This window comes from Papio anubis, chromosome 2, assembly GCF_008728515.1.
Source record: "Papio anubis isolate 15944 chromosome 2, Panubis1.0, whole genome shotgun sequence".
Lineage (NCBI taxonomy): Eukaryota > Metazoa > Chordata > Mammalia > Primates > Cercopithecidae > Papio > Papio anubis.
Window position 1 is genome coordinate 155,597,075 of NC_044977.1, and position 26,781 is coordinate 155,623,855.

At 38.1% G+C, this 26,781-nt stretch overlaps 1 protein-coding gene across 6 annotated transcripts in view; it reads right to left on the bottom strand.

Moving 5' to 3' along the window:
• The window catches only part of PPP2R3A (protein phosphatase 2 regulatory subunit B''alpha), a 190,483-nt gene that overhangs the window by 57,293 nt on the left and 106,409 nt on the right, over window positions 1-26,781 (bottom strand). For all 6 annotated transcript variants that reach the window (XM_003895077.3, XM_017955869.3, XM_017955870.3 and 3 more), the window contains 4 exons: window positions 22,116-22,202; window positions 18,141-18,297; window positions 13,022-13,070; window positions 10,320-10,409 (listed from right to left, as the gene is read on the bottom strand). In XM_003895077.3, coding sequence (XP_003895126.2) covers window positions 10,320-10,409; window positions 13,022-13,070; window positions 18,141-18,297; window positions 22,116-22,202 — 383 coding nt within the window. The remainder of the gene's footprint in view (window positions 1-10,319; window positions 10,410-13,021; window positions 13,071-18,140; window positions 18,298-22,115; window positions 22,203-26,781) is intronic.

The following is a 26,781-nucleotide window of genomic DNA, read 5'->3' on the forward strand; positions in this document are numbered from 1 at the left end:
CCTCATTCCTTATTTTGTTTCTTCATTATTTTGTTACTCTGCGCATTCTCTAGCAGCTTCCTGAATGAAGGAGCATGGCAGGTATATTTTTTGAGATCTTGGATCTTTGAAAATGCCTCTACCCTTTAATATGGTTGGTATTTTGGCTAGTTATAGAATCAGAGCTTTGCGGTGTTTTGCCTTCAGATTTTTTTTTTTTAAACTTTAGAGATGGGGTCTCACTCTGCTGCCCAGAATGGAGTAGAGGCACGACATGGCTCATTGCAGCCTTGAACTCCTGGCCTCAAGCAATCTTCCCAAGTAGCTGGAACTACAGGTGCACACCACGATGCCTGGCTAAATTTTTTTTTTTTTTTCAGATGGCATCTTACTCTATCACTCTATTGCCCAGGCTGGAGTGCAGTGGTCCGATCTCGGCACTGCAAACTCTGCCTCCCGGGTTCAAGTGATTCTCCTGGCTCAGCTTCCAAAGTGGCTGGGATGACCGGTGCCTGCCGCCACGTCTAGCTAATTTTTTTAAGGAGAGACGGGGTTTCACCATATTGACCAGACTGGTCTCGAATTTCTGACCTCAGGTGATCCGCCCGCCTAGGCCTCCCGAAGTGCTGGGATTACAGGTATGAGCCACGGCATCCAGCCTGGCTAATAATAAAGTGTTTTTTTTTTTTTTTGTAGGGTCAGGGTCTCACTATATTGCCCACACTGGTCTCGAACTCCTGGCCTCAAGGGATCCTCCTGTCTTGACCTCCCAAAGTGCTGGAATTTTACGTGCAAGCTACTGTGCCTGGCCTTTTCCTTCATACTTTAAAAAGTATTGATCCATTGTCTATCCAGTATTGATAAGAAGTCTAAAGCTTTATTGGTATCTATTCCTTTGACTGTAACTCATTTTGTTTTTTTCCTTAGAAGCCTGCAGAGGTTTCTCTGAGTCCTTAATAGTTTGAAATATCATGATGGCCTTGGTTGAGATCTAACTCATCTATTTGGCTGGACTTTTCTGAGAGCCTATTCAGTTTGGAAACTGAATCCTTCAGACCTTGAAAATGTTTGTATCTCTCTTCCCTGCCCTTTCCCTCCTTCTTTTTTTTTTTTTTTCTTAAGAACAGTTATTGAGATCTACATAGCCCAGTATGGTATAGCTACTAGCCAAATGTGGCCTTTTGAGCATCTGAATGCGGCTAATCAAATTTGAGATGTTTTCTCAGTACAAATACAAAACAGATATACAACAAAATTAATTTTACCTATTTTAAAATTTTTCCATTGTGGCTAAATTTTAAAATTATTTATGAGGCCTGTACCACATTTCAATTTCCAGTTCTATTAAAATTTTTTTGACCGGGTTCTCCAATTTTTGTATCTTGTCTCTATTTCCTATTGCTTCATCTTTTTTGAGGGAGGGGGTTTCTTTCTGGGAGGGTTACACAGCTTTATCTTCTAAACATTGTCTTTTTATTTCTGCTATTGTAGTTTTGATTGCTCAGAGCTTTTCGGTTTCCTGAATGTTCCTTTCATAAAATGTATCATTCTGTTCATGTCCTGTGATTGTAATTTCTTCTCATATCTCTCTGAGGATATAATCACTGTTTTTTTTTTCTTGTTGTTAAAGTTTTATTTTCTCTGAAAGTCTCTGTTTCATCCAAGCTATCTTTCCCCCACTATTTGTCTGGCCTGTATCTTTTGTGCAAGAGGCTTTACTCAGGTATCTAGTGATCCTCTGTTCTCTGCTCATATTTGAGAGTAGGTGCTAAAAAGCTGATCGGAGGTTCTGATCTGTGGGTTTGTTGACTCTGGGCTTTACTGTAAAATGAATGGGCTGGGTTTTTTCCTTGGGGATGACCCAGTGTCGAATCTTCAGGTCTTTATTCTCGGGCAGGTCAGTTCCCCAGAAAAGCATTTCAGTTTCCTGCTTGGAGGTTCAGGGCAGGTAGGCAGCATTCTGTTAGCTGAGTGAGGAATGAAGACTGGGCATCTCAGCATTCAGTTTGCATACACTCATTTTATCTGTTTTCAAGATCGCATTCACATCTCAACTGTGCCCAATGCTCCCCAGTCCGGACGCCCTTCTGTTTTGTGCTCTTCAGGGAATAAAGCACCAGTTTTATGCTAGGGTAGAGGACATGGCTTGAAGATCAACTGTTCATTTAAACAAACTTTCTATAAACTCTCCTGTTTTTGGCTTACCTTTACCCCATCCCCACTTCCAAGGTTCCTAGCATCTCCAAATCCTGAATGTCTGCAAGTTTTGCTGGGTATATCTGGTTGCTTCTTGGTTTTTCCCTCTGGCTTAGGATTCAGACAGTCTGCTATGTTTATTCGCTTTCCAGTTTCCAACACTTTGCTATTATCTCTTATTTCCTTTATGAAGCCAACAACACTAATTGGTAATAGGGAACAATATTTTTCTGAAGAACCACAAATTCATGGCAAAGTAAAACTTTTCAAGAGAAGATTCTAGGAGACCGCTGTTCAAATTCCCACTTGTAGGCCTGAAACCATATTAAGAACCACACCTGTAATGGTTAAACAAAATCTCCTTTGGGGAGAGAAAAGTGAAAATAACTAAGTTGTAACTGTTGACTGTTTTCAAGTAAGTCACATTAAGACCTGTGTGTACCTTTTGAGAAAGATATAGTTTACATTATTGCAAAAAACTGAACATGTAATACTTGAAAACGTTTTTTACTTTTTGTTTTTGAGATAGGCTCTCATTCTGTTGCCCAGGCTGGAGTGCGGTACTGCAATCATGGCTCACTGCAGCCTCAACATCTTGGGCTCAAGTGAGACTCATGCCTCAGCCTCAGAGTAGCTGGGACAAGAAGCATGTACCACCACACCTGGCTAATTTTTTAAAAACTTTTTGCAGAGATCGAGTTTTCCTACGTTGCCCAGATTGGGCAAAGTCTTTTTGAGAAATATATTTTAAAAATCATACCAACTTGATGTTTAACATTGTTATTAAAGAACAAAGGGGACATTCATTGAACCTAATGAATGTGAGGTAATAGGATGGCTATGGTGAGGTTCAGTCATATCATATCTACTCTTAGAATATAAAAGGGGCAGAATGTTGTCCCACTGTGAAACTATTCCTGATTGTGGGGAAAGCCTTGAAGAGTTACATCTCATAAGCAGAGGGCTGCGATACATGTAATAATATCTGGTGGTTACACTGTTGTGTCACTGCAAGCTCCGCCTCCTGGGTTCATGCCATTCTCTTGCCTCAGCCTCCCGAGTAGCTGGGACTACAGGTGCCCGCCACCATGCCCGGCTAATTTTTTCTATTTTTTAGTAGAGACGGGGTTTCACCGTGTTAGCCAGGATGGTCTTGATCTCCCGACTGCGTGATCTGCCCACCTTGGCCTCCCAAAGTGCTGGGATTCCAGGCGTGAGTGAGCCTTTTTTTTTTTTTTTTTAAGTAATAATGGTTTTAGTACAAAAGGGGCAGGGGACTGTCCTCTGACTGGCCTCTAAGATCTCTTGGTGTCTTGAAATTCCTCATTACTTATCTTAAGAGAACCAAAATCAGGCAAAAGGGAATAAACTAAATCTTGATTTTGACCAAGGATGTAACAGGACTGAAGTGAAAGGCAACTTATTTTACTGTGAAATAGAAACTGAAATACTTTAGTTACTTGCATTTTCAATTAAGAACTAAGACAATCTTCTCTTTACAATAAATAGAGCTAAAGCATACCCTTCAGTTCTTTGCTAATAACCATAAGAGAGAAAGAAAGCTAGAATGCAAAGATAGATATACTGCCTGAATATTTGCCAAAGGCACATAACTGCTTTTAAATACCTGAAAGATGTGGTAGATTAATCAGATATAATTATCTGAATATTGGAGAGCATAAGGATCAATGAACGAAAGAGAAAAAATGAACAGGCTGCCTCAGTGGATGGTTACCTGTCCCTGAAAAGTTTGGCAGCAGGGGCTGGATGGATAATACATGCAGGACATGGTCAGAGGGTATTTTCTTATTGAAACTACTGGATACTCTCTAAAGTTTCTTTCAATGCAGATTTTCTGTTTTTTTTTTTTTTTTCTTACCAAAGGTAACTGATCTTCTCAGAGCCTGAAAGTGTTGATTATTTATTGTAGAAAAATTAGAAAACAGAAAACACAGAAGGAATAACTGACCAGAGAGCACTAGTGTTAAATTTCTGCTATATTTACCACTAATATTTGGTTTTTCAAAGCATAATGATATTAATGACAAATTATATTTCTAAAATTGTAGACATAAACAAAATTACATTTTAAAAATTTTTTGTGAGACAAAAGTCTCGCTCTGTTGCCCAGGCTGGAGTGCAGTGGCACGATCTCAGCTCACTGCAACCTTCCTCACCTCCTCCGCAAACCCTGGGTTCAAGTGATTCTTGTGCCTCAGCCTCCCAAGTAGATGGGAATACAGACATAAGCTGAGATTACTTCTTGTCCTTTCCTTGGACTGAATGAAATTAAGTGCTGAGCCAGTGAATTCTTGCCCCTAATATAAATTCCTGTATGCTATTCAAGAAGAAAGTTATTGGAAACTCCATTATTGCTTAGGCAGTAACTACATGTATATTCTGTTGCATATTCAGTATACATATACATACTGTGAAAGGCACTGGCCTAAAGCCCTTAGGCGTAACAAAGGTGAATGAAATAACTCCTGGAGATGATACCTAGCCAGATGACTAAGGTAGGAGCAGAATATGATAAAAACCAGGACAGACAGACTAAAAGACATACTGAAAGGGGGTTTGCAAGAGTTTGTCCACAGAAAACAATCTACCCAGATACTTTCCATATCTACCTCTGTTACCAGGCATAGGAAAGACTCTAGATCCTAATTTCGTATGCAGCGTTTCACACAGGATTAATCACATCTTAGTGAATGTATTACTTTTTCCACAAAATTCATTTTTCTACCCATGTAATTCATAAGCCAGAAACCCGATTTCTGCAAAGTGATGCCTATTCCATTTTCTTAAATAAGAGTTTGATTTTCGTTCTATAGACAGTCCCTACTTATGATGGTTTGACTTAGAATTTTTTGACTTTACAACGGTGTGAAAGCCACATGCATTCATTAGAAACCGCACTTTAAGTACCAATACAATCATTCTGTTTTCACTTTCAGTATTCAATAAATTATATGAGATATTCAATACTTTATTATAAAGTAGGCTTTGTGCTGGATGATTTTGCCCAAATGTAGGCTAAGATGTGTTCTGAGCACATTTAAGGCTGGCTAGACTAAGCTATAATGTTCAGTAGGTTAGGTGTATTAAATAATTTTTGACTTATATTTTCAAGTGATGCTGGGTTTACCAGGATGTAACCCTACTGTGAGTGGAGAAGCAACTGTACAGATATTTTTGTCAAAATGGTGGGCACTATTTTCTGCTCACACTCTGCTTTAGTAAAGCAATGTGAACCACTGAGAATAACACACAGGGTACCTAGTAAGTGCCACTAGAAACCAAGGAAACAAGTATCAATGGGCAAAATCAGTAGTTACTTTCTTATATAATTGGCCTAACATTGATTTTCTTAAGCAATAAGCAATTTCATGACACCAAAAGAACTCTCTTTTAGGGAGTCTACAGCCTAGTTGGAAAGAAGGTAGACATGCAAACGAATGGCATCTGTATGACAGGCCATATATTACAGTGGTAAAGAGTCCAGGTTTGGGAGAGATACAAACCTGAGTTTGAATCCAAGCTAGGACACTTACTAGGTGCACAGTCTCTTAGAGCTTCTGTTTCATCAACTGAAAAATGGGACCACTGATACCTCAACTCATAGTGATATGAGGATTAAATAAGCCATTACATATAAAATACTAGTCACCGGCAAAGAATGGAATCTCAGTATGTGAGCTGTTAGTTAGGATAAAGGCAACATGCAAGGTAGAAAAGGAGCACCAAAGAAGGAGGTCTAAGAAAGCTTTTGACTCAAGAAACCTCTGTTGGTAATATTCTGTGAGAATCCAGTTATGGGTCTCATGATGTGAAAAACTGATCTGAAGAGCTCCACTTCTGCTAATGATTACCTAAGTGGGATCAAGCCTTCCACTGAGGAAGCTGAGGGGACCCCCCCACCGCCATAGAAAAAAAAAAACGGTTCAAAGATGCTGGAGAATTAACAGGGCAGTGAAGAATTATGGTATCCAGATCTAGAAGAGGAAAATCCAGAGACGGGCACCTAGCATTTGGGACCATCTTTCCCTTGGGGCATCTGCAGATTCTGGAAGAGGGAACTGAAAGTTTGAGGAACTAAGCCTTGACTTACTAGTATTTTGTTACTGATTTTGGGTCTATATCAAGAGGGATGTCTGTAGTTTTATTTTCTTGTATGTGTTTGTCTGGTTTTGTTTATAAAATGAGTTGGGAATTATTCCTCTCCTTTCTGTTTTCTGGAAAAGGTGGTGCAGAATTTGGTATTATTTCTTCTTCAAATGACTATAAGAATACAGTTAAATTATCTGGGCTGGGAGATTTCTTTTTCAGGAGGTTTTGAACTGTGAATTCAATTTTCTTTAATAGACATCTGACTATTCAGGTTGTGTATTTCTTCTTAGGTGAGTTTTATTAATTTGTGACTTTAAAGGAAATTGGTCCATTTCATTGAGGTTACCACATTTGTGTGTGTATATGTTATTTGTAGCATTCCTTTATTACTTCGTGAATATCTAATGCCCCTTGAGTCATCCTTTTTAATCCATTGATTATTTAGAAGTGTGTTGTTTAATACCCAAGTGTGTGGAGATTTTCCAGTTGTCTTTCTTGTATTGATTTCTACATTAATTCCATTTTGTTTACAGAACATACTTTGTAGTATTTTAAGTCTTTTCTTTTTAAACAGGCTTACTGAAATATATTTCACATATCATATGATTGTTCCTTTAAAAATGTACAATTCAAGGGTTTTTAACATTCACAGAGTTGTATAACCATCACTACAATTAATATAGGGACACTTTCATTACCTAAAAAAGACTCCATACCTGATAGTACTCATTCCTCATTTTACCACAGGCTCTCCACAGATTACGCAACCATTAACCTATTTCCTGTTTCTATACATTTGTCTATTCTGGACAACTCATATAAACGAATTCATACAATATGTTGTGTTTTGTGACTGGCATCTTTTACTTCACATAAGGTTTTTAAGATCCAATCATATGTAGTATGTATCAGTACTTCATTTTTCTTTACTGCTGTATAATACTTGATTATATGAATAGATCACATTTGTTTATCTTGGGCTGATCCCAACTTTTGGCTATTATGAATGATGCTGCTATGAAAATGGGTGTACAAGTTTTTGTGTGGACCTGTTTTCATGTATCTTGGGTATATACCTAGGAGTGGAATTGCTAGGCCATATGGTAACTCTATTATTTAACTATTTGAGGAAATGTCAGTCTTTTCCGTAATGGCTGCACCATTTTACATTCCTACTGTAATGTATGAGTGTTCCGATTTCTCCACATGCTTGGCAGCACCTGTTATTATCTGACTCTTTGGTAACTATCTTAGTGTGAAGTGGTATCTCATTGTGGGTTGTCTTTTTACTTTCTTGATCATATCTTTTGAAGCATAAAAGCATTAATTGTTTCTTTTTTGGAGATGGGGTCTTACTCTGTCACCCAGGTTGGAGTACAGTGACGTCATCTCAACTCACTGCAACCTCTGCCTCCCAGGCTCAAGTGATCCTCCCGCCTCAGCCTCCCAAGTAGCTGGGACGACAGGCGCGTGCCACTGTGCCTGGCTAAATTTTGTTATTTCTGGTAGAGATGGAGTTTCACCATGTTGCCCAGGCTGGTATTGAATTCCTGAGCTCAGGCAATCCACCTGCCTTGGCCTTCCAAAGTGCTGGGAATACTGGCGTGAGTCACCGCACCCAACCAAAAGTTTAAAATTTTGAAGTCCAATTCATCGATTTTTTCTTTTGATACTTATGCTTGTGGTGTCACATCTAAGAAACTGCCTAACCAAGGTCGTGAAAATTTACTCCTCTATTTTCTTCTAAATTTTTTATAGTATTAGCTCTTACATTTTGTGCTGTGATCCATTTGACTTAATTTTTGTAGTATGTGAACTAGGGGTCCAAATTAAGGTTGGTGCAAAAGTAACTGCAGTTTTTGCCATTGAAAGAAATTGCAAAAACCACAATTACTTTTGCACCAATCTAATATTATTTTGTATGATACCCAGTTGTTTTTTCCCCCATTGGATTGTCTTGGCATCCAGCATCCTTGTTGAAAATCAATTAGCCACAAATGTGAGGGTATATTTCTGAACTCTCAATTCAATTTTGTTTTTATGTCTATCATGATACAAGTACCACACAGTCTTGTTTACTTTCACTTTGTAGTGAAATATTTTGGAATAGGGAAGTGTGAATCCTACATTTTTTCTGTACTTTTTCAGCATTGTTTTGGTTACTGTGGTCCCTTTGTATTTCCATAGGAATTCAATATTTGGCTTTTCCATTTCTGGAAAAAAAATAAAAACCATTGAAAAACAAAAAAAGTTTTTGACTCAAAGTAACTAGTATTTTGTTAGGAATCTGTAGATCAGTTTGGGAACTACTGCCATCTTAACAATGATCCATGAACATGGGATGTCTTCATTTCATTTTTTTTTTTTTTCTGTGATGGAGTTTTGCTCTTGTCACCCAGGCTGGAGTGCAATGGTGCAATCTCAGCTCACTGCAACCTCCACCTCCTGGGTTCAAGCAATTCTCCTGCCTCAGCCTCCCATGTAGCTGGGATTATAGGCATGTATCACCACACCTGGCTAATTTTTTATATTTTTAGTAGAGATGGGGTTTCATCATGTTGGCCAGGTTGGTCTCGAACTCCTGATCTCAGATGATCTGCCCACTTTGGCTTCCCAAAGTGTGAAATTACAGGTGTGAGCCACTGCAACCCAGCCAAAAATCCAAAACTTTTCTAGTACCAACAAGATACTCAAAACTCATACTCAAAGGAAATACTCACTGGAGCATTTTGGATTTCAGATTTGGGATGCTCACTGGTAAGTATAACAAACAGTTCAAAATCTGAAAAAAATCTAAACTCTGAAACACTTCTGATCTCAAGAATTTCAGGTAAGAGATACTCTACTCTGCCTGTATATGAAAAAGAGTAGCATATATACGAACTTTTAATTTTTTTTTTCTGGGTATTAAAATTACTGGTATTAAAATTTACTTTTCTTCTGCTCATTCATGTTTTCTAAATAAATGATTACTTTTGAAATGGAAAACAAAGTTATTTAAAAATAACCTAACAAGCTCTCCAAGAAATGCCTTATTTTTATTTCTACATCTTCTAAACAATATATTCAACATTTATCTTTTTAGAGTTGGTGTCCTGCTCATTATACCCAGGATGGAGTATAATGGCATGATCCTAGCTCACTACAGCCTCAAACTCCTGCCCTCAAGTGATCCTCCTGCTTCAGTCTCTCGAGTAGCTAGGACTACAGGTGTGCATCACCATTCCCAGCTATTTAAAAAATTTATCTGTAGAGATGGAGTCTCGCTATGTTGCACAGGCTGGTTTCAAACTCCAGGCTTCAAGCGATCCCTCCTGCCTTGACCTACCAAAGTTCTGGCATTACAGATGTGAGCCACCACATCTGGACATATTCAACATTTAGATAACTTTTCGACCCAATGTTAAGATAGTTGAGTTAGTTATACCTGCAGGTACCATCAAGGACTATAACCCCTCCCTCCCTTGGTACTGAGCACAAACTACAGTGCGTTGTGTTACACAAAGTAGGGATAAAAAGTGAGGTATCTAGATTTTTTGCCTGAATAAGAGATGGAAAAAAAGAAATGTGTAAATTAATAACTCCAATAAAGGTATGTCTGAGAGTGCAAAGGAAAAGCATAGATGATTTCAACTGGCAGAATGAGGATGTGTTCTTATACACTAGTCATCCACAATTTGCTTTCCCTCTCTAATAGTAATGGTTTACCACTTACCCAGTAAGATGATAAAACAAGTAATTCACAGCATCTATTCCCATGTTCCACATGAATGCTTACTAGCCCTACTTCTCATCAGCTTACATGTCACTTAATCTTTGTTTCTGTGGGTAACAGCACTTCTCTTGATATGCCATGAACATGGATTCAGTGCCAATCCCCTGAGACGGAGAGCTCCGAGATGGCAGAAACTAAGTCTAATTCATCTTAGTATTGCCAGGTTGAGTTGGCTTCACTAGGTATAATAAGCACCATGACTTTTTCAAGCTCTGTGCATGTGTTTAACATCTTGGCAAAGGAGACTTAGAAATCATACCTGGTAGGATTCCTTTTGTCTTCTTCAGAGATCAAAAACCAAACAAAATCTGCATAGCTCATTCTTCCCTCTTTCTGTATTGTTTTTCCCCTGAAGAAAACACATGGTTATAAAATTTCCTAAGCAATTACTCAGAACCATTTATCAGGATGATAGGCTAAGAAATAAAGTAATATGCCAGTTAAATTTTTTAAAATTATAATGCTAAATGCCTCATAAAGGGCAACCCTTCCACAGCCTATCTTATTTTTAAAGGCCTAGAGGGTGAAACCAGAAGGCATTTGCAAATATGAAGAAAAGAAATCTGGCTTTTCATATGAATGCAAATAATCACTGGGATAAAATACTGTTACCTGTATTTCGATACAGGATTAATACTCATGTTAGGCATCAATGGAAGACACCTCAAAATAGTAAGAGCCGTCTATGACAAACACATAGCTGGCATTACACTGAATGGACAAAAGCTAGAAGCAATCCCCTTAAGAACAAGAACAAGACAAAGACGCCCACTCTCACCACTCTATTCAACATAGTACTGGAAGTCTTAGCCAGAGCAATCAGGCAAGAGAAAGAAATAAAACGCATCCAAACAGGAAAAGTCAAATTATCTCTCTTCGCTGACAACATGATTCTATACATAGAAAAGCCTGAAAACTATGCCAAACGGCTTTCAGAACTAATAATTTCATTAAAGTTATGGCATACAAAATCAATGTAGAAAAATCAGTAACATTTCTATACACCAATAGCATTCAAGCTGAAAGTCAAATCAAGAACGCAATCCCATTTACAATAGCCACACACACACACAAAATAAAATACCTAGAAATACAGCTAACCAAGGAGGTGAAAAATCTCTACAGGGAGGACAACAACACTCTGCTGAAAGAAATCAGAGATAACACAAACCAATGGAAAAACATTCCATGGTTATGGATAGGAGAATCAATATCGTTAAAATAGCCATACTCCCCAAAGCAATCTACAGATTCAATGTTATTCTTATTAAACTAACGTCCTTTCTCACAGACAAGTTTTAAGAAAAAAAAAAAATTCTAAAATTCATAGGGAACCAAAAACAAAGCCCAAATAGCTAAAGCAATCTTAAGCAACAACAGCCAGGCCAGAGGTATCATAGTACCTGACTTCAAACTACACTATAAGGCTACTGTAACCAAAACAGCATGGTACTGGTACAAAAACCGGCACATAGACCAATGGAGCAGAATAGAGAGCCTAGAAATAAAGCTGCACACCTACAACCATCTGATATTTGACAAAGTCGATAAAAACAAAGAATGGGAAAAAGACTCCCTATTCAATAAACAGTGCTGGGATAACTGATTAGCTATATGCAGAAGAATGAAATCGGACCCTTACTTTTCACTATATAAAAAAATTAATTCACAATGGATTAAAGACTTAAATGTCAGACCTCAAACTATAACAATCCTAGAAAAAAACCTAGGAAATATCCTTCTTGACATCAGCCTACGCAAATAATTTATGGCTAAGTCCTCAAAAACAACTGCAACACAACCAAAAATTGATGACTGGGACCTAATGAAACTAAAGAGCTTTTGCACAGCAAAAGAAACTATAGACAGATTTAACAGACTACCTACAGAATAGAAGAAAATATTCTCAAACTATATATTCAACAGAGGTCTAATATGCAGACTCTATAGCGAATTTAAATCAACCAGCATAAAACAACCCCATTTAAAAATGGGCAAAGGACATGAACTGACACTTCTCAAAAGAAGACATATAGGCAGCCAACAAACATGAAACAATCTCACCACCATTCATTATTAGAGAAATGCAAATCAAAACCACAATGAGATACCATCTCACAACAGTCAGAATGTCAGCTACTAAAAAGTCAAAATATAACACATGCTGGTGAGGCTGTGGAGAAAAGGGAATGATTATACACTGTTAGTGGGAATGTAAATGGGTTCAGTTGTGGTGGAGAGCAGTTGATTTCTACTACTGTTAGACCCAGCAATCCCATTACTGGGTATATACCCAAAGGAAAATAAGTCATTCTACCACAAAGATACATGTACTTGTATGTTTATCCAGCACTATTCACAATAGCAGAGACATGGAATCAACCTAGATGCCTACCAACAGTAGACTGGATGAAGAAAATGTGGTACATATATACCATTGAATACTATGCAGCCATAAAAATTATGAAATCATGTCCCTGCAGCAACATGGAGGCAGCTGAAGGTCATCATCCTAAGCTAATTAACACAGGAACAGAAAACCAAACACCATTATGTTCTCATTTGTAAGTGGAAGCTAACACTGAACACACATGGACATAAAGATGGGCACAATGGACACTGGGGACTGCTGAAGTGGGTAGGGAGTGAGCAGAATGAGGGCTGAGGGACTGCCTGTTGGGTGTTGTGCTCACTGCCTGTGTGACAGGATCCTCCAAACACCAAACTTCATCATCACACTGAGTTCCCATGTGACAGACCTGCACGTGTACCCCTTGAATCAGAAAAGTTGAAATAATTTTTTTAAAAAAGAATTACTGTCTTGTATTAAGCCATAACTATGTTTTATAGGATATTATTTGCTCCAACAGCACTGCCAAATTATTCATGAAGCTTTGCTAAAATGAGATCGTTATGGTATTACTTGTTCATTTTTAAATGCAGCATTAAACGTTTTCTTACCTTGTTACTGCCCCAGAGAATATCCTTTCAATAATCCTGTTTGATGAAGCTAAATGTAGATAAAAAAATTACAAAGCTAGTTAGAAATATGCTCTGTAAAGGCAATACTTTTTACAAATTTATTTTTCATTAGCTACAAGCTAAACCATAACCATTGTCCATAATGAGAATGTGAGTACATTTTTATTTATGCATAATTTTAAAATAATTTTAAAAAATAATAGGCAAATGAATATGGCTGACATCTGGGAAGTATTAATATAGCTGAATGCTAAGTTAGGTCTCAACATCCTGACAACTAAGACAAAAATATATAGGATTGGCCGGGCGCGGTGGCTCAAGCCTGTAATCCCAGCACTTTGGGAGGCCGAGGCAGATTGGATCCAGTCAGGAGATGGGAACCATCACACCAGCTAACACAGTGAAACCCGTCTCTACTAAAATACAAAAAATAGCCCGGCCCGAGGTGGGCCTGTAGTCCCAGCTATAGGGAGGCTGAGGCAGAAGAATAAGCGTAAACCTGGGGCGGAGGCTTGCAGTCAGCTGAGATCCGGCCACTGCACTCCAGCCTGGGGCGACAGTCGCGAGCTCCCTCTCCATATATATATATATATATATATAGGATTTCTTCAATTTTATCCAATGAGACCAATTTTCCTATAAACAAGACAAATTTTATCCTTAAATTAAATTCAAGGGGGAACTGATTGTGTAAGCTCCTAAAACAACATAAAATAGAAGTTAAAAACAATGGAGAATGCTTTCAAGTAGTTTTTTAAAAGCTCCTCAAACACACTACAAACATACTTTTCTTATATTCCCATTTTATAAAAGTCCAGGGTTTAACATGATATACCATAAGATTTTTAGAAATTCCATCAGGGAGTTTTATTCACAGAGACAATCATAGCTTAAGTTAGCATGTTGGTGAGTAAGAGAGAGAGAGAGAGAGAGAAAGAGAGAGAGAGAGAAAGAAAGAGAGAGAGAGAGAAAGAGAGAGAGAGAGAGAGAGAGAGAGAGAGAGAGAGAGACTAGAGACCTGTTCTTTCTTTTATTTATTTATTTAATTTATTTTTGAGATGGAATTTCGCTCTTGCTGCCCAGGCTGGAGTGCAATGGCGCGATCTCGGCTCACCGCAACCTCCATCTCCCAGATTCAAGTGATTCTCCTGCCTCAGCTTCCCAAATAGCTAGGATTACAGGCATGCGCCACCACACCTGGCTAATTTTTTTGTATTTTTAGTAGAGACGGGGTTTCACCATGTTGGTCAGGCTGATCTTGAACTCCTGACCTCGTGATCCACCTGCCTCGGCTTCCCAAAGTGCTGGGGTTACAGGCGTGAGCCACCGTGCCTGGCCAACTTTATTTCTTAAATACGCAAAGCTCTATGAAACCTGACACCATATATAACAAGCCTTTTTTTTTTTTTCCTTTGAGACAGGGTCTCCCTGTTGCTCAGGCTGGAGTATAGCAGCAGCATCATGGCTCACTGCATCCTCAACTTCCCCAGGTTCAGGAGATCCTCCCATCTCAGCCTCCTGAGTAGCTGGGACTACAGGCATATGCCACCACACCCAACTAATTTTTGTATTTATTTTGTCATTTAAAAGACATTTTTTAATTTTTAATTTTTGTATTTTTTGTAGAGTCAGGGTTTCACCACGTTGCCCAGGCTGGTCTTGAACTCTTGGGTTCAAGTGATCCACTCACCTTGGCCTCCCAAAGTGCTGGTATTGTAGGCATGAGCCACTGACCCCGGCCTGATGAGCCTTTTCTTAAGAGGCACACCATTAGTAACAGCCATACCAAAAAACAAAAACAAAATTCAATGCATTTATTTAAGATTTATACTCTGCTATATCTAATAAGCTAAAGTATTGTTTAAAAACCAACAGTGCCTGAGAAGGCATTAAAGGACAGAACAGGGACAATCTTATGAGAGAAGAATGAATCAATGTATCTTGGTGCTTAGTTAATACTAAACCAGGCCGGGCGTGGTGAATCATGCCTGTAATCTTAGCACTTTGGGAGGCCAAGGCAGATGGACTGCTTGACCTCAGGAGTTGGAGACCAGCCTGGGCAACAAGGCGAAACCCCATCTATATTAGTCTGTTCTCACACTGCTAATAAAGATATACCCAAGACTGGGTAATTTAAAAAGGAAAGAGGTTTAATGGACTCACAGTTCCACATGGCTGGGGAGGCCTCACAATCATGATGGAAGGCAAAGGAGAGGCAAAGGCACATCTTACATGGCAGCAGGGGTGTGTGTGGGGGAACTCTCCTTTATAAAACCATGAGCTCTCATGAGACTTACTATCACAAGAGTGGCACAGGAAAGACCCACCCCCATGACCCAGTTAACTCCTACTGGGTCCCTCCCATGACACATGGGGATTATGGGAGCTGCAATTCAATATGAGATTTGGGTGGGGACACAGCCAAACCATATTGTTCCAACCATGGCTCCTCCCATATCTCAGGTCCCCCACATTTCAAAACCAATCATGCCTTCGCAACAGTCCCTCCAGTCTTAACTCATTTCAGCATTAACTCAAAAGTCGACAGTCCAAAGTCTCATCTGAGACAACCCAAGTTCCTTCCACCTATGAGCCTGTAAAATCAAAAGCAAGTTAGTTACTTCCTAGATACAATGGGGATACAGGCATTGGGTAAATACACCTGTTCCAAATGAGAAATCAGCCAAAACAAAGGGGCCCCATGCAAGTCCAAAATCCAATACTGCAGTCATTAAACCTTAAAGTTCCAAAATTATCTCCTTTGACTCGGTCTCACATTCAGGGCACACTGATGCAAGAGGCAGGTTCCCATGGCCTTGGGCAGCTCCACCCCTGTGGCTTTGCAGGGTATAGCTCCTTGCTGCTTTCATGGGCTGGCATTGAGTATCTGTGGCTTTTCCAGGTGCATGGTGCAAACTACTGGTAGATCTACCATTCTGGGGCCTGGAGCATGGTGGCCCTCTTCTCACAGCTTCACTAAGCATTGTCCCAGCAGGGACTCTGTACGGGGGCTTCAACTCCACATTTCCCTGCCACACTGCCCTAGCAGAGGTTCTCCATTAGGGCTCTGCCTCTGCAGCAAATTTCTGCCTGGACATCCAGGTGTTTTTATACATCCTCTGAAATCTAGGTGGAGGTTCCCAAATCTCAATACTTGACTTCTGTGTACCCACAGAACCAACACCACATGGAAGCCACCAAGGCTTGGGGTTTGCATTCTCTGAAGTAATGGCCTGAGCTGTATTTTGGCCCCTTTAAGCCATGGCTGGAGCTGAAACAGCTGGGATGCAGGGCACCATGTTCAGAGGTTCCATAGAGCAGGGGGGCCCTGGGCCTGGCCCAGAAAACCATTTTTCCCTCCTAGGCCTCCAGGCCTGTGATGGGAGGGGCTGTCATGATGGTCTCTGACATGCCCTGGAGACATTTTACCCATTGTTTTGGTGAGTAGCATTTGACTCCCCATCACTTACGCAAATTTCTGTAGTGGGCTTGAATTCTCCCCAGAAAATGGGTTTTTATTTTCCACTGCATTATCAGGCTGCAAATTTTCTAAACTTTTACGCACTGTCACCTCTTGAATGCTCTGCTGCTTAGGAATTTTTTCCACCACATACCCCAAATTATCTCTATTAAGTTAAAAGTTCCACAGATCTCTAGGGCAGGGGCAAAATGCCAAGTCTCTCTGCACAGCAAGAGTGACCTTTACTCCAGTTCCCAACAAGTTCCTCATCTCCACCTTAGACCACTTCAGCCTGGATTTTATTGTCCATATCACTATCAGCATTTTGGTAAAAGCCATTCAAGTCTCTAGGAAGTTCCAAACTTTCCCACATGTTCCTGTCTTTATCTGAGCCCTCCAAACTGTTCCAACCTCTGCCTATTACCTAGTTCCAAAGTCCCTTCTACATTTTTGGGTATCTTTATAGCAGTGCCCCACACTACTGGTATCAATTTACTGTATTAGTCTGCTCTCATGCTGCTCGTAAAGACATACATGAGACTGGGTAATTTATAATGGAAAGAGATTTAATGGACTCACAGTTCCACATGGCTGAGAAGGCCTCACAATCATGGCAGAAGGCAAAGGAGAAGCGACAGCACATCTTACATGGTGGCAGACAAGACAGCATGTGCAGGGGAACTCCCCTTTATAAAACCATCAGATCTCATGAGACTTATTCACTATCATGAGAACTACATGGGAAAGACCCGCCCCCATGATTCAATTACCTGCCACCAGGTCCCTGCCACAACAGGTGGGGATTATGGAAGCTACAGTTCAAGATGAGATTTGGATGGGAACATAGCCAAACCATATCACTGTCTTTACAAAAAAATTAGCCAGGTGTGGTGGCATATGCCTGTAGTCCCAGCTACTTAGGGGCTGAGATGGTAGGATGCCTTGAGCCCAGGAGGTCGAGGCTACAGTGAGCCATGTTCATGCTACTGCACTCCAGCCTAGGTGACAAAGTGAGATACTGTCTCGAAAAAAAAACAAGGATATTAAATTAGTAGGCAATAGGTTCTGGATTTACTGCTGGCAAAAATGAAGCAAAAAGGGTATTATCATGTGATATGTAACTTTCTGTTTTCTGACAAAAGAAAGCACACAAAATCCATCTGCAGAGACATATCTTTCTGGAACTAAATTTCCAAAAGTAAATTTTTGTGAATCCTTGAAAAGAAAACTTGGCAAGTTAGAAACACTATTTTCATTCTTGGGTTTTTATAGAAATATTGTTAAGTGGGAAGGTTTACAAAGGTGTATACATATTCTCTTTCAAACAGATTTACACAGGTGTGGATCTTATTCAATTCATCATCAGAAAATACACACCGGTATAAAGACTCATCGCTTTATCAAAACTAAGACTGTGATTGGTTACTTACTTCCAAACTCCTTCTCCTACATCAAGGCTTTTATTAATTTAATAAAAAATTATATTATCTTCACTTATCCCCTCTTAAAAATTCTTGGCCTGTAAAGAGGACTTGATTAGGTTTAGAATTTAGCAAATGGGAATTTCTCATAATGAGTAGTGATGATTTATATAACTCTTCAAAATGGTTAAGTCTTAGCATCTACAGAATCACTTACCCTGGTCATTGTATCGAGACAGATCGGCCTGGCTGATGTAGAGGTCGTGATCAGTATCTAGTTCCCAGAATTTACAATAAATAACATAGAAATGTTCATAGGAGAAGTAATCTGTAATTTGGTTTATATCTTCCTCTTCTTCCAAAAGTGCTAGGGTCTGAAATGATATGAGAAGAAGAATTTAAACATTATGAAAAAGCAGCTTTGGCCACTGTGCAGTTTAGTGAATTTCTGTTTTAAACTGAATTTAAAATTTTGTTTCTGGTACCAAATAAGAAACCCTTTAATAGGCAACCTCATCCTACCTTTAATCAACCAATCAATCTATAAGCATTTACTGAGCTCTATAATATGCTCAGTGAAGGGTTGGATACTGTGGAGGATGTAAAAGCAGGGAAAGGGAAGTACCATTACTTGGGGAGTATAATTGGTCAGAGGTCAGAGACTGGCACAAAGAGAACAATTACATCATAGTCTTCATTACTTTGCCAGAAACAAATACTGTTTTTAATTTTCAAAGTTATGTGAGCAATATTAAGAAGGGTAGGCATCTACATATAGCGTTTGGTTTTATAATAAAAATTAAGTTTATATCACAAAGGTGACTCATACAATAGTGATGATACATGGTGGCCTGGCATAGGCACGGCAGATAGAGATGCAGGGCCCTGAGCTGGCAGTAAACCTGGGTCTTCCCTGACTCACTGTACTCCCCTATGGCAAACTCCAGAATCAATGATACTGAACCCACAATTCTACTGTCAGCCAAATTGTTATATAAGTGGGCAGATAAATAAAGACATTTTCAGAAGTGAAAGATTCAGAAAGAAAAATAAAAGAAAGCACAAAAAATGTAAGAAATATATAAAAAAAGAAATGCCAGAAATAAAATCAGATATATGAATAGTCACTATAAAGATAAGTGAATTATATCTCCCCATCAAAAATTTTTTGATTGAGTATCAAAACCATGCCCCCAAAATAGATCTACCTATATGCATCTATAAGAGATACATCTAAAAAAAATATGGAAGGTTAAAAAAAAGATGGACAAATATACACAGTTAAATGTTAAAATAAACATGTATCAATATTAATATGGACTGCAAAGTGAAAAACATAAGGGGGCAGGTTGTGGTCGCTCACGCCTGTAACCCAGCATTTTGGGAGGCCAAGGCAGGTGGATCATGAGGTCAGGAGTTCAAGACCAGCCCAAGATGGTGAAACCCCATCTCTACTATAAATACAAATATTAGCTGGGTGTGGTAGCAGGCGCCTGTAATCCCAGCTACTTGGGAGGCTGAAGCAGAGAATTGCTTGAAACCGGGAGGTGGAGGTTGCAGTGAGCCGAGATTGTACCACGGCACTCCAACCTGGGCGATAGAGCAAGATTCTGTCTCAAAAGAAACAAAAAAAAAAAAGAAAACCTTGAGGGACAAAGAGGACTATTTCATAAGGCAAATGTTAGTATTTCAACAAAAAATTAGTTTTTAAAATATAAACACTGGAAAACCAAAGTGCTCTGGCAAACTAAAAACAACATAAATTATTAAGTTTTGGTAAATCTGCTCAATAGAAAATTATGCAGCCAGCAAAAATTATAAAGTTTACACTGAAAACCATGATATAGTAAGTACAAAATATAGGATACAAGATTGTACCCACTAAGAACTACGTAAAATCCTAAAAATGCATATGTACATATGAATAAGACTAAATGAATACAGACAAAAATGATACTAGTTGTATAAGGGTCATAAAATATGGTTTTTCTTGTTTTCCAAACTTGCTTATAATATTTCATTTTATAAAATGCCCTTTGATATGTAAGAAGCAGAACACTTTCAATAAAGCACATTTTAGAAGCAAAGAGCTATCATTTTTACCGACTGGATTGGCATAAAATGAAGACGACAGCAACTTTTGTTGGTGAGTATGTAAGTGAAAGTAGTGCAAGCTTTTTGGAGGGTAACTTGGCAGAATCCACCAAACTAAAAATGCGCATAGTATTTGATCCAGAATTTTCCCTCCAGTGGTCTATTCTACAGACATTCTTACTCACACCACATACAAGAGGAGGGTACAAGGATGTTCACTGCATCATTGTAATAGAGGAAGTCTGAAAATGATTTGGACATCAATAGAGGAATATGTAATTAATTACAGTTTAGCCATGCAGTTGATTGTGCAGTAGTTGAAAGAATGAGATTGACTTATATGAATGCAAATGAACAAAACCCTGAGACACTGTTAAGTGAAAAAACAAAGTTAACAGAATAGTATGAACCCATATATTTTTTGAAAACCCTCAAAATAGCAGCCATACAAAACAAAACTATATACTACATGTATATATTTATGAGAGAATAAAACCACATATGATATGGGTCCCCCACTGGGGAAAGGGAGTAAAATGGTAGAGTGAAGAATAGTGACTTCTGTTTATTACTCTAGATGTGCTCATATTATCTGAATGCTTTATGAGTATTGTTTAAGTACGAAGAGGAAGACTAAGGAGAGGGGCAGGGAAGGAAAGGCAGGAGAAAATAAATCATGCTCTAAGAAGCAGAACACTTGAGTTCTTTTCACAGTTCAGCAACTTACTTGTATGTGATCTTATACAAATCATTTAAGTATATTTGGGCCTCAAATTTTATCACTGGTTAAAGAAAAAAAAAAAGGAATAATTTTAAAAGCCAAAAAAGAAAAAATATGGATTAGGCCAGGCATGGTGGCTCACGCCTGTAATCCCAGGACTTTGGGAGGCCGAGGCAGATGGATCACGAGGTCGGGAGTTCGAGACCAGCCTGGCCAACACAGTGAAATCCCATTTCTACTAAAAATACAAAAATGAGCTGGGCATGGTGGCGCATGCCTGTAGTCCCAGCTACTCAGGAGACTGAGGCAGAAGAATCGCTTGAATCCGGGAGGTGGACATTGTGGTGAACCAAGATCACACCACTGCACTTCAGCCTGGGCAACAGAGCAAGACCCCCGTCTCAAAAAAAATAAATAAATAAATAGATGGACTATAAAAATGATTCAGAAACTACAACCTATAATGTGCTTCAGGAAAGTGGGGGATTATTATAATTACTCTTGAGGTATTATGGAATTACTGCCATTTTAACCCATCCCATATTACCTACTGAGAGCCCAGGTAGGCATCAGGTGTTCAATAAATATCAACACTGACTGTGATGATGATTGTTCATTTTAGAATAAAAAAATGTTTGTATATCCATCATGGACTGCTAGTTTTGCCAAGTCTTCATTACTCTGTCTCAGATGAAGATAGGAAAAAATAAAGAGTAAATAAGGTTGTATTATTGGCCTAAATTCCATTTAGTATGATTCTTAAAAATAAAACCTTTAATTTTCTCCCAAGTGTGAACAATTTCACTTTCTTTATGTTTACAGAAGCTTAAACAATCAGGCATGAAGATTACTTCGGTAAAAGGCTCCCACTAGTGGTCAATACTTTCTCTCTCACTTGGTAAAATGAATAAAATAATTGAATGAAATGTATTCTTTCTTAAAAGGAATTTTTAGTACTTTTCTCTAGCAGGTGCTGGATACAGAGTCATTGCTGAAAGGATCAAGTTTAAAATCTTCCAAGGGCTTTCCAAGACCCTTCCCAACCTAGCCCCAGCCCACCCCTCCAGGCTTATCTATTGTGAAGCTTTCTCTGTACGTTTTATCTATGTCTATGGAAATTATCATTTCAGGTTTAGTGTGTGTACACTTCACTTTTTTGCTCCAGAGTGAATGCCTTCAGGCAGAGATCCCTTATTATTCTCTTCATTTTTACCCCCTCACCCAAAACATTCCAGCGTCCCACGACAGGTATTTGATAAATGCTTAATGAATGAAAGTAGTGACAGTGCTTTGAATACACTAAGCATTCAAATATTTGTTAGAGTAAGAAAATTATTTAAATTGCTCATTATACATGAATTCTAATGAAAGGCATACTTGCAAAAAGTTGCTTTTTCTTATCTCTGTCGAAGTAATTTTTCCACTCCAAGATCTGTTGACTGTGTAGAATATTCTCTGAATAACCTGGTTCCAAAAGGAAAATAAAAGCAAATAAAAACATTGAAGATCTCCACTACTTTCTCAAAGGCCATCTATGAACACACTTGGGATCAATTTAACTTTTAGCTTTTTGACTACGTTAAGTGTAATTCCTAGTAAAAATCAGCACTGTACTTTTAATTATACATCTATATATTTTGAATTTGCCTCTGTACTTCCAAGAAGAATTAAAAAAATTATCTGCTCACAAGTCTTCACTTCCCAGCTGCCTTCACATCACTTCATTTGTTTACCTCCAATTTATACAGTGATGCCTGATTCAAGTAATGCTTATTGGGCTCAATGTTTTGGGAAGGCATATGAGGTGAGAAGTATCTGCTGGGTTGGCCTAATGATTGATTAACTGGTCAGAAGTATGGCTATCAAGGTGGTATGATTCAAGAGGGTCTTATTCTGGTTATCATAGTCTTATTCACTTGAGTCTTCAAGACTCTTGGTCTTCTAGACTCTATGGAATTCAAATACATCTGGGATAATTTATGTCCTAACTTTAATTTGGGCACGAACATCTTTGTTATTAGCTGGTGTTTTAATGGGTTTAGCAGAATTGTATCTCTGGAGAAAACTTTGGATGGAATGGGAGAAGAGGAGATAAGAAACAAATATGTCTAAATTGAGGATGTGTGTGCTGTGGTGTAGGAGAGGATCAGAGAAGGAAGACGGAAGCTGCAATCCTGGACGTACGAGGTCACAGTGCATTCTTAACAATTTTACCTGCAGTAATTCCTACCCACTTCATTTCCGATTATTTTTCTTCTCCCAAAGAAAGCAGTGGCAAAAAGAGCAATTTAAGCAGCTTTATTTTTTTGGGGGGAGGGGGGGGTGCATTCTGCTTTTATTTTGATAGTCTAATAATACAGAAATCCTGTTATCTTTGGTGGTTTTTGTCATGGAAAAGATTAGATCTCTTTTTCAAGCTATTTTGGTGCAAGAAGAACAAATAAGGCAAGATATTTGGACATCTTTCTCAATAGCAGGCCTAATGAGGCACTAAACCACCTTTCTTTCTGGATTCTTCAGCAGAGGGAGTGATTCTTTAACTGAACATGGAAAAACTAGCATCAGGATGAAGGTCTAGATTTCAGCTGTTCAGCACTCACCACCCCACCCCTGCTATCAGTGCTAACCCCTCTGACCCTACAGAATTGAGCTCAAGTGTCACACTCCATGGGAGGCCCCAGAACAGGGACTGACTAGAGCCCTGCCTTCTGTGCTTCCACTGCCACCTGAGCCTCCTTTAGCTGTCCCCGTGGTTACATTCTAAACACTGGTGCACCTGACCATCACCACCTCTAAACACTAAGAGACTAGGTCTTTCTCAACTTGTATTCCAGTAACTTATATGGTACTTTCTATATATCAGGTGGTCTATAACTGCTTGATAAAATAATGAGGTTTGAAAGCTGCATAACTAAGATTTTTGTATTATCTTTGTGTTAGAGAAATATGGGTTGGCTTCATAAGTATTTGAAGAACTCTAGTCAGAGTTTTGCATAGCAGATGGATGTCAACCCAAGAAAGGTCTCTAATTAGTATTTCACATATATCAGTATTTTTGTCTATTATTTATAGATAGACTCACATAGAATGCACAAAAACCACAAAACAGATAAGTGTTACTATATTCAAAATAATTGTGAAAGATGCTACTAATGTAGTAATGTTTAATCTTGGGAAAAAAATAAGACTAGAGTGTAGATGTGATCAAGATCTGAGTGGCTATTGGGTAGAAGCAGCTGACTTGTTCTGTGTTGCACCAAAGGGAAGAATTACAACTGCAAGACAGAAATGCATTTATACTGAAATGCTTCAATATAAGAAAGACTTTCCTAAAATTAGCCCTGTAAAGCAACGAGTTTGTATGAAGTGGCTGGGTTTCTTTTCACCCCAAGTATTTAGGAAGTTGACAGGATTCCTGAATTAGGTGGGAGCTAAGACTAGCCAGTGCCTAATTTCTCTACTGGCCCCAACCACTCAGACTCTGAGGTCACTGAGGACAGAGAACGTGTCTTACTCAATATTGTATTCTTAGCAACAGCTTGGTGGAAGTTCATGTAAAAATGATGGAGGATTTTAGCACAGAAATTTTATGTATGAAAATAAACATTAAGAATTTCATTTATCATAATTCCATGTCCCCTCTCTCAAGTTAAAGTCAATTTCAATACATATTATTAAACCACATTTTTCTGTTGAAGATTTGTGTCCTTATTTCTTGATTCTGAATGTAAATTTATCTTAAAGTATGAGTTTTTTATTTAAAATTTATATTTATATACTCAAATACTTTATATTATTTATGAAATTACTGTGTTAAAAATTATAAAACTTTATAATCTGTATCCATTCATGCTTATTTTATTTTTCTCCTTTTTGACAGAATTTTTAAAATCTGCAAACAGTTTGACTGTTAGGCATTTCCTATTTTTAGCCTGTGCTAACCTACTTATCTAATACTATAAAACAATGTATTTGTATTCCATTTTTTCATAGCCTAAATCTCCTTATTCAGTGGCCACACTTGATCAGCACATTTGTTGGTTTTCACATCACTGATTCAGCACTTTAGATGGCTGAGGTAGGAGCACCATCTAGTGGTGAAGCATCTAGCTGCTGACTCTACATTAATTGTTATTGTTTTTGTAACCGCTGTCTTCTACGTAAATAAAATTCATCATCATTTAAAATATCAAATAAAATTTTAAAATAAATCATAATTAGAATAACTGTTTACTACTAGTGAAATAAATGAAATTTGGCCATTTTTCACCAAGGGATCTTTAGTCAACTTGACATATAAGTTAAATCATAAGTCAGTTTCCTTTCCTCTTGGTATCTATTGAATTAAAACCTCTAATTCACAAGTATAGGTCACCAGGAATAGAAATGTTTGATGGCTCTGTCATATAGTTTTTGACAAATGAATTAAACACAGACACAGAAGTTACAAATAATTTTTACTATGTATGTGTACAGAAGAACAAACTCCAATGCTGGAAGCCTGGCTCTCACTTGGCAGGAGTGGTGAACAGATTTCTAATTCACTCTTTGGTTAACATGGCTCAGAAAAGTATTTCTTCATGGTCTTCTGTAGAGTTAGGACTTTAAAAAATATATCTAATAAAAATATATATATATTTTTCTCTGAAGAGGGAAAGTTTTCAAGAGGGAAGAGTTGGTAAGCTCTTAGTGTGAGCAGTCTCCACTATACCTTAGTCATCTTGGGAAAATCAGTACCTTGTCCTCCGCAAGGAAAATCCTGGCATTTCAGCCTACAGTGGTGGATTCTGGCCAATCAAGATACTGAATATATCACTAAGACACACCATCGAAGCAAGCCACAGAAATATCTCTGCTGCCAGCACCAGTGTCATAAAGAAGTATTTTAAATCTCATCGCTAATTTTAAAAACTCAAGAGAGCACTTCTTTCCTCAAAAGTTGGCATATGTCGGTTTGGATAAACAAAACCTTTCATTCACTGGCAATTTTTGCACAGCATGCAAAACTGCACTCAAGGGGTATCATTTGCTGGTATTTCTAATTTTCATTTTCATTCACTATCAAAGGCTTATTTCTCAACTGCTAACTCTTTTTGGAAATAAACAAGACAGACTGACTATAGGTTCAGTCTCTTTTTTGGGTAATGATGTCCTTCTTTGCTGTACACATAGCTGGTGGTCTATCTTTCTAGTCTAAAAACAGCTAGCAAAATAATTAACTAAACAAATAGCCTTTTCCTATAACAGATTTTCAATGATACATAGAAAATAAAAATTTTCTAACTTTTTCCTTCGTCATATATGTACCACACACAAGCTAATATTTGAATCATACTCTGTGTCAGTGGTTTCTTCCAAACGCAAACTGAAATAACTAACACTAGCATGCAAACGTAATATATTAATTGTTCTTTCTGTACTGTATGCCATGAAGATTATATAACATTCAATAGAGTCACATAACTGATTCTGCTTTTTCTGAGATATCTGTCATTAATTCTGAGGCTGATCTTTATATGTTTCTTAGAAATAGTGTGATCTTAACTGTTTTTGCTGTGAGCAGGGTAGAGAATGATGTTGTCTTTTTAGTTTGGTCACTTTTATGTCTAACAACAAAATTAACTTCATGCTAGAAGGCCTTATTTTACATTTGTTCTAGAAAAACTCAATGTACTCTGAAATAATGCAATGGTTTCAATGACTTCATGCCATTATCTGACCAAGTTTCATAACAAAAAAGGCACTGAGGAGAACAGATAACCAGTCTAATAAAATTCCATTTCCAGATAATCGTTTTTATACTTTTAATTTGCCCTTTTTGTGAGTTTATCACAATGGCAGTTATTCACTTATCTCAGTACATATTCACACGAAATGTTCCCAATTAGGTCTTGTTTACTATTCATGTATAGTAAATATATAAACATTTTTGTATTTTTGTTTTGAGTTGCCATATTATCATTTTATCACAAGTATTTTACACTTAAATGACTAGTTCTGAGTAATGGATTCACTTTTGTGCATTGGAGATAAAGCAGCATAA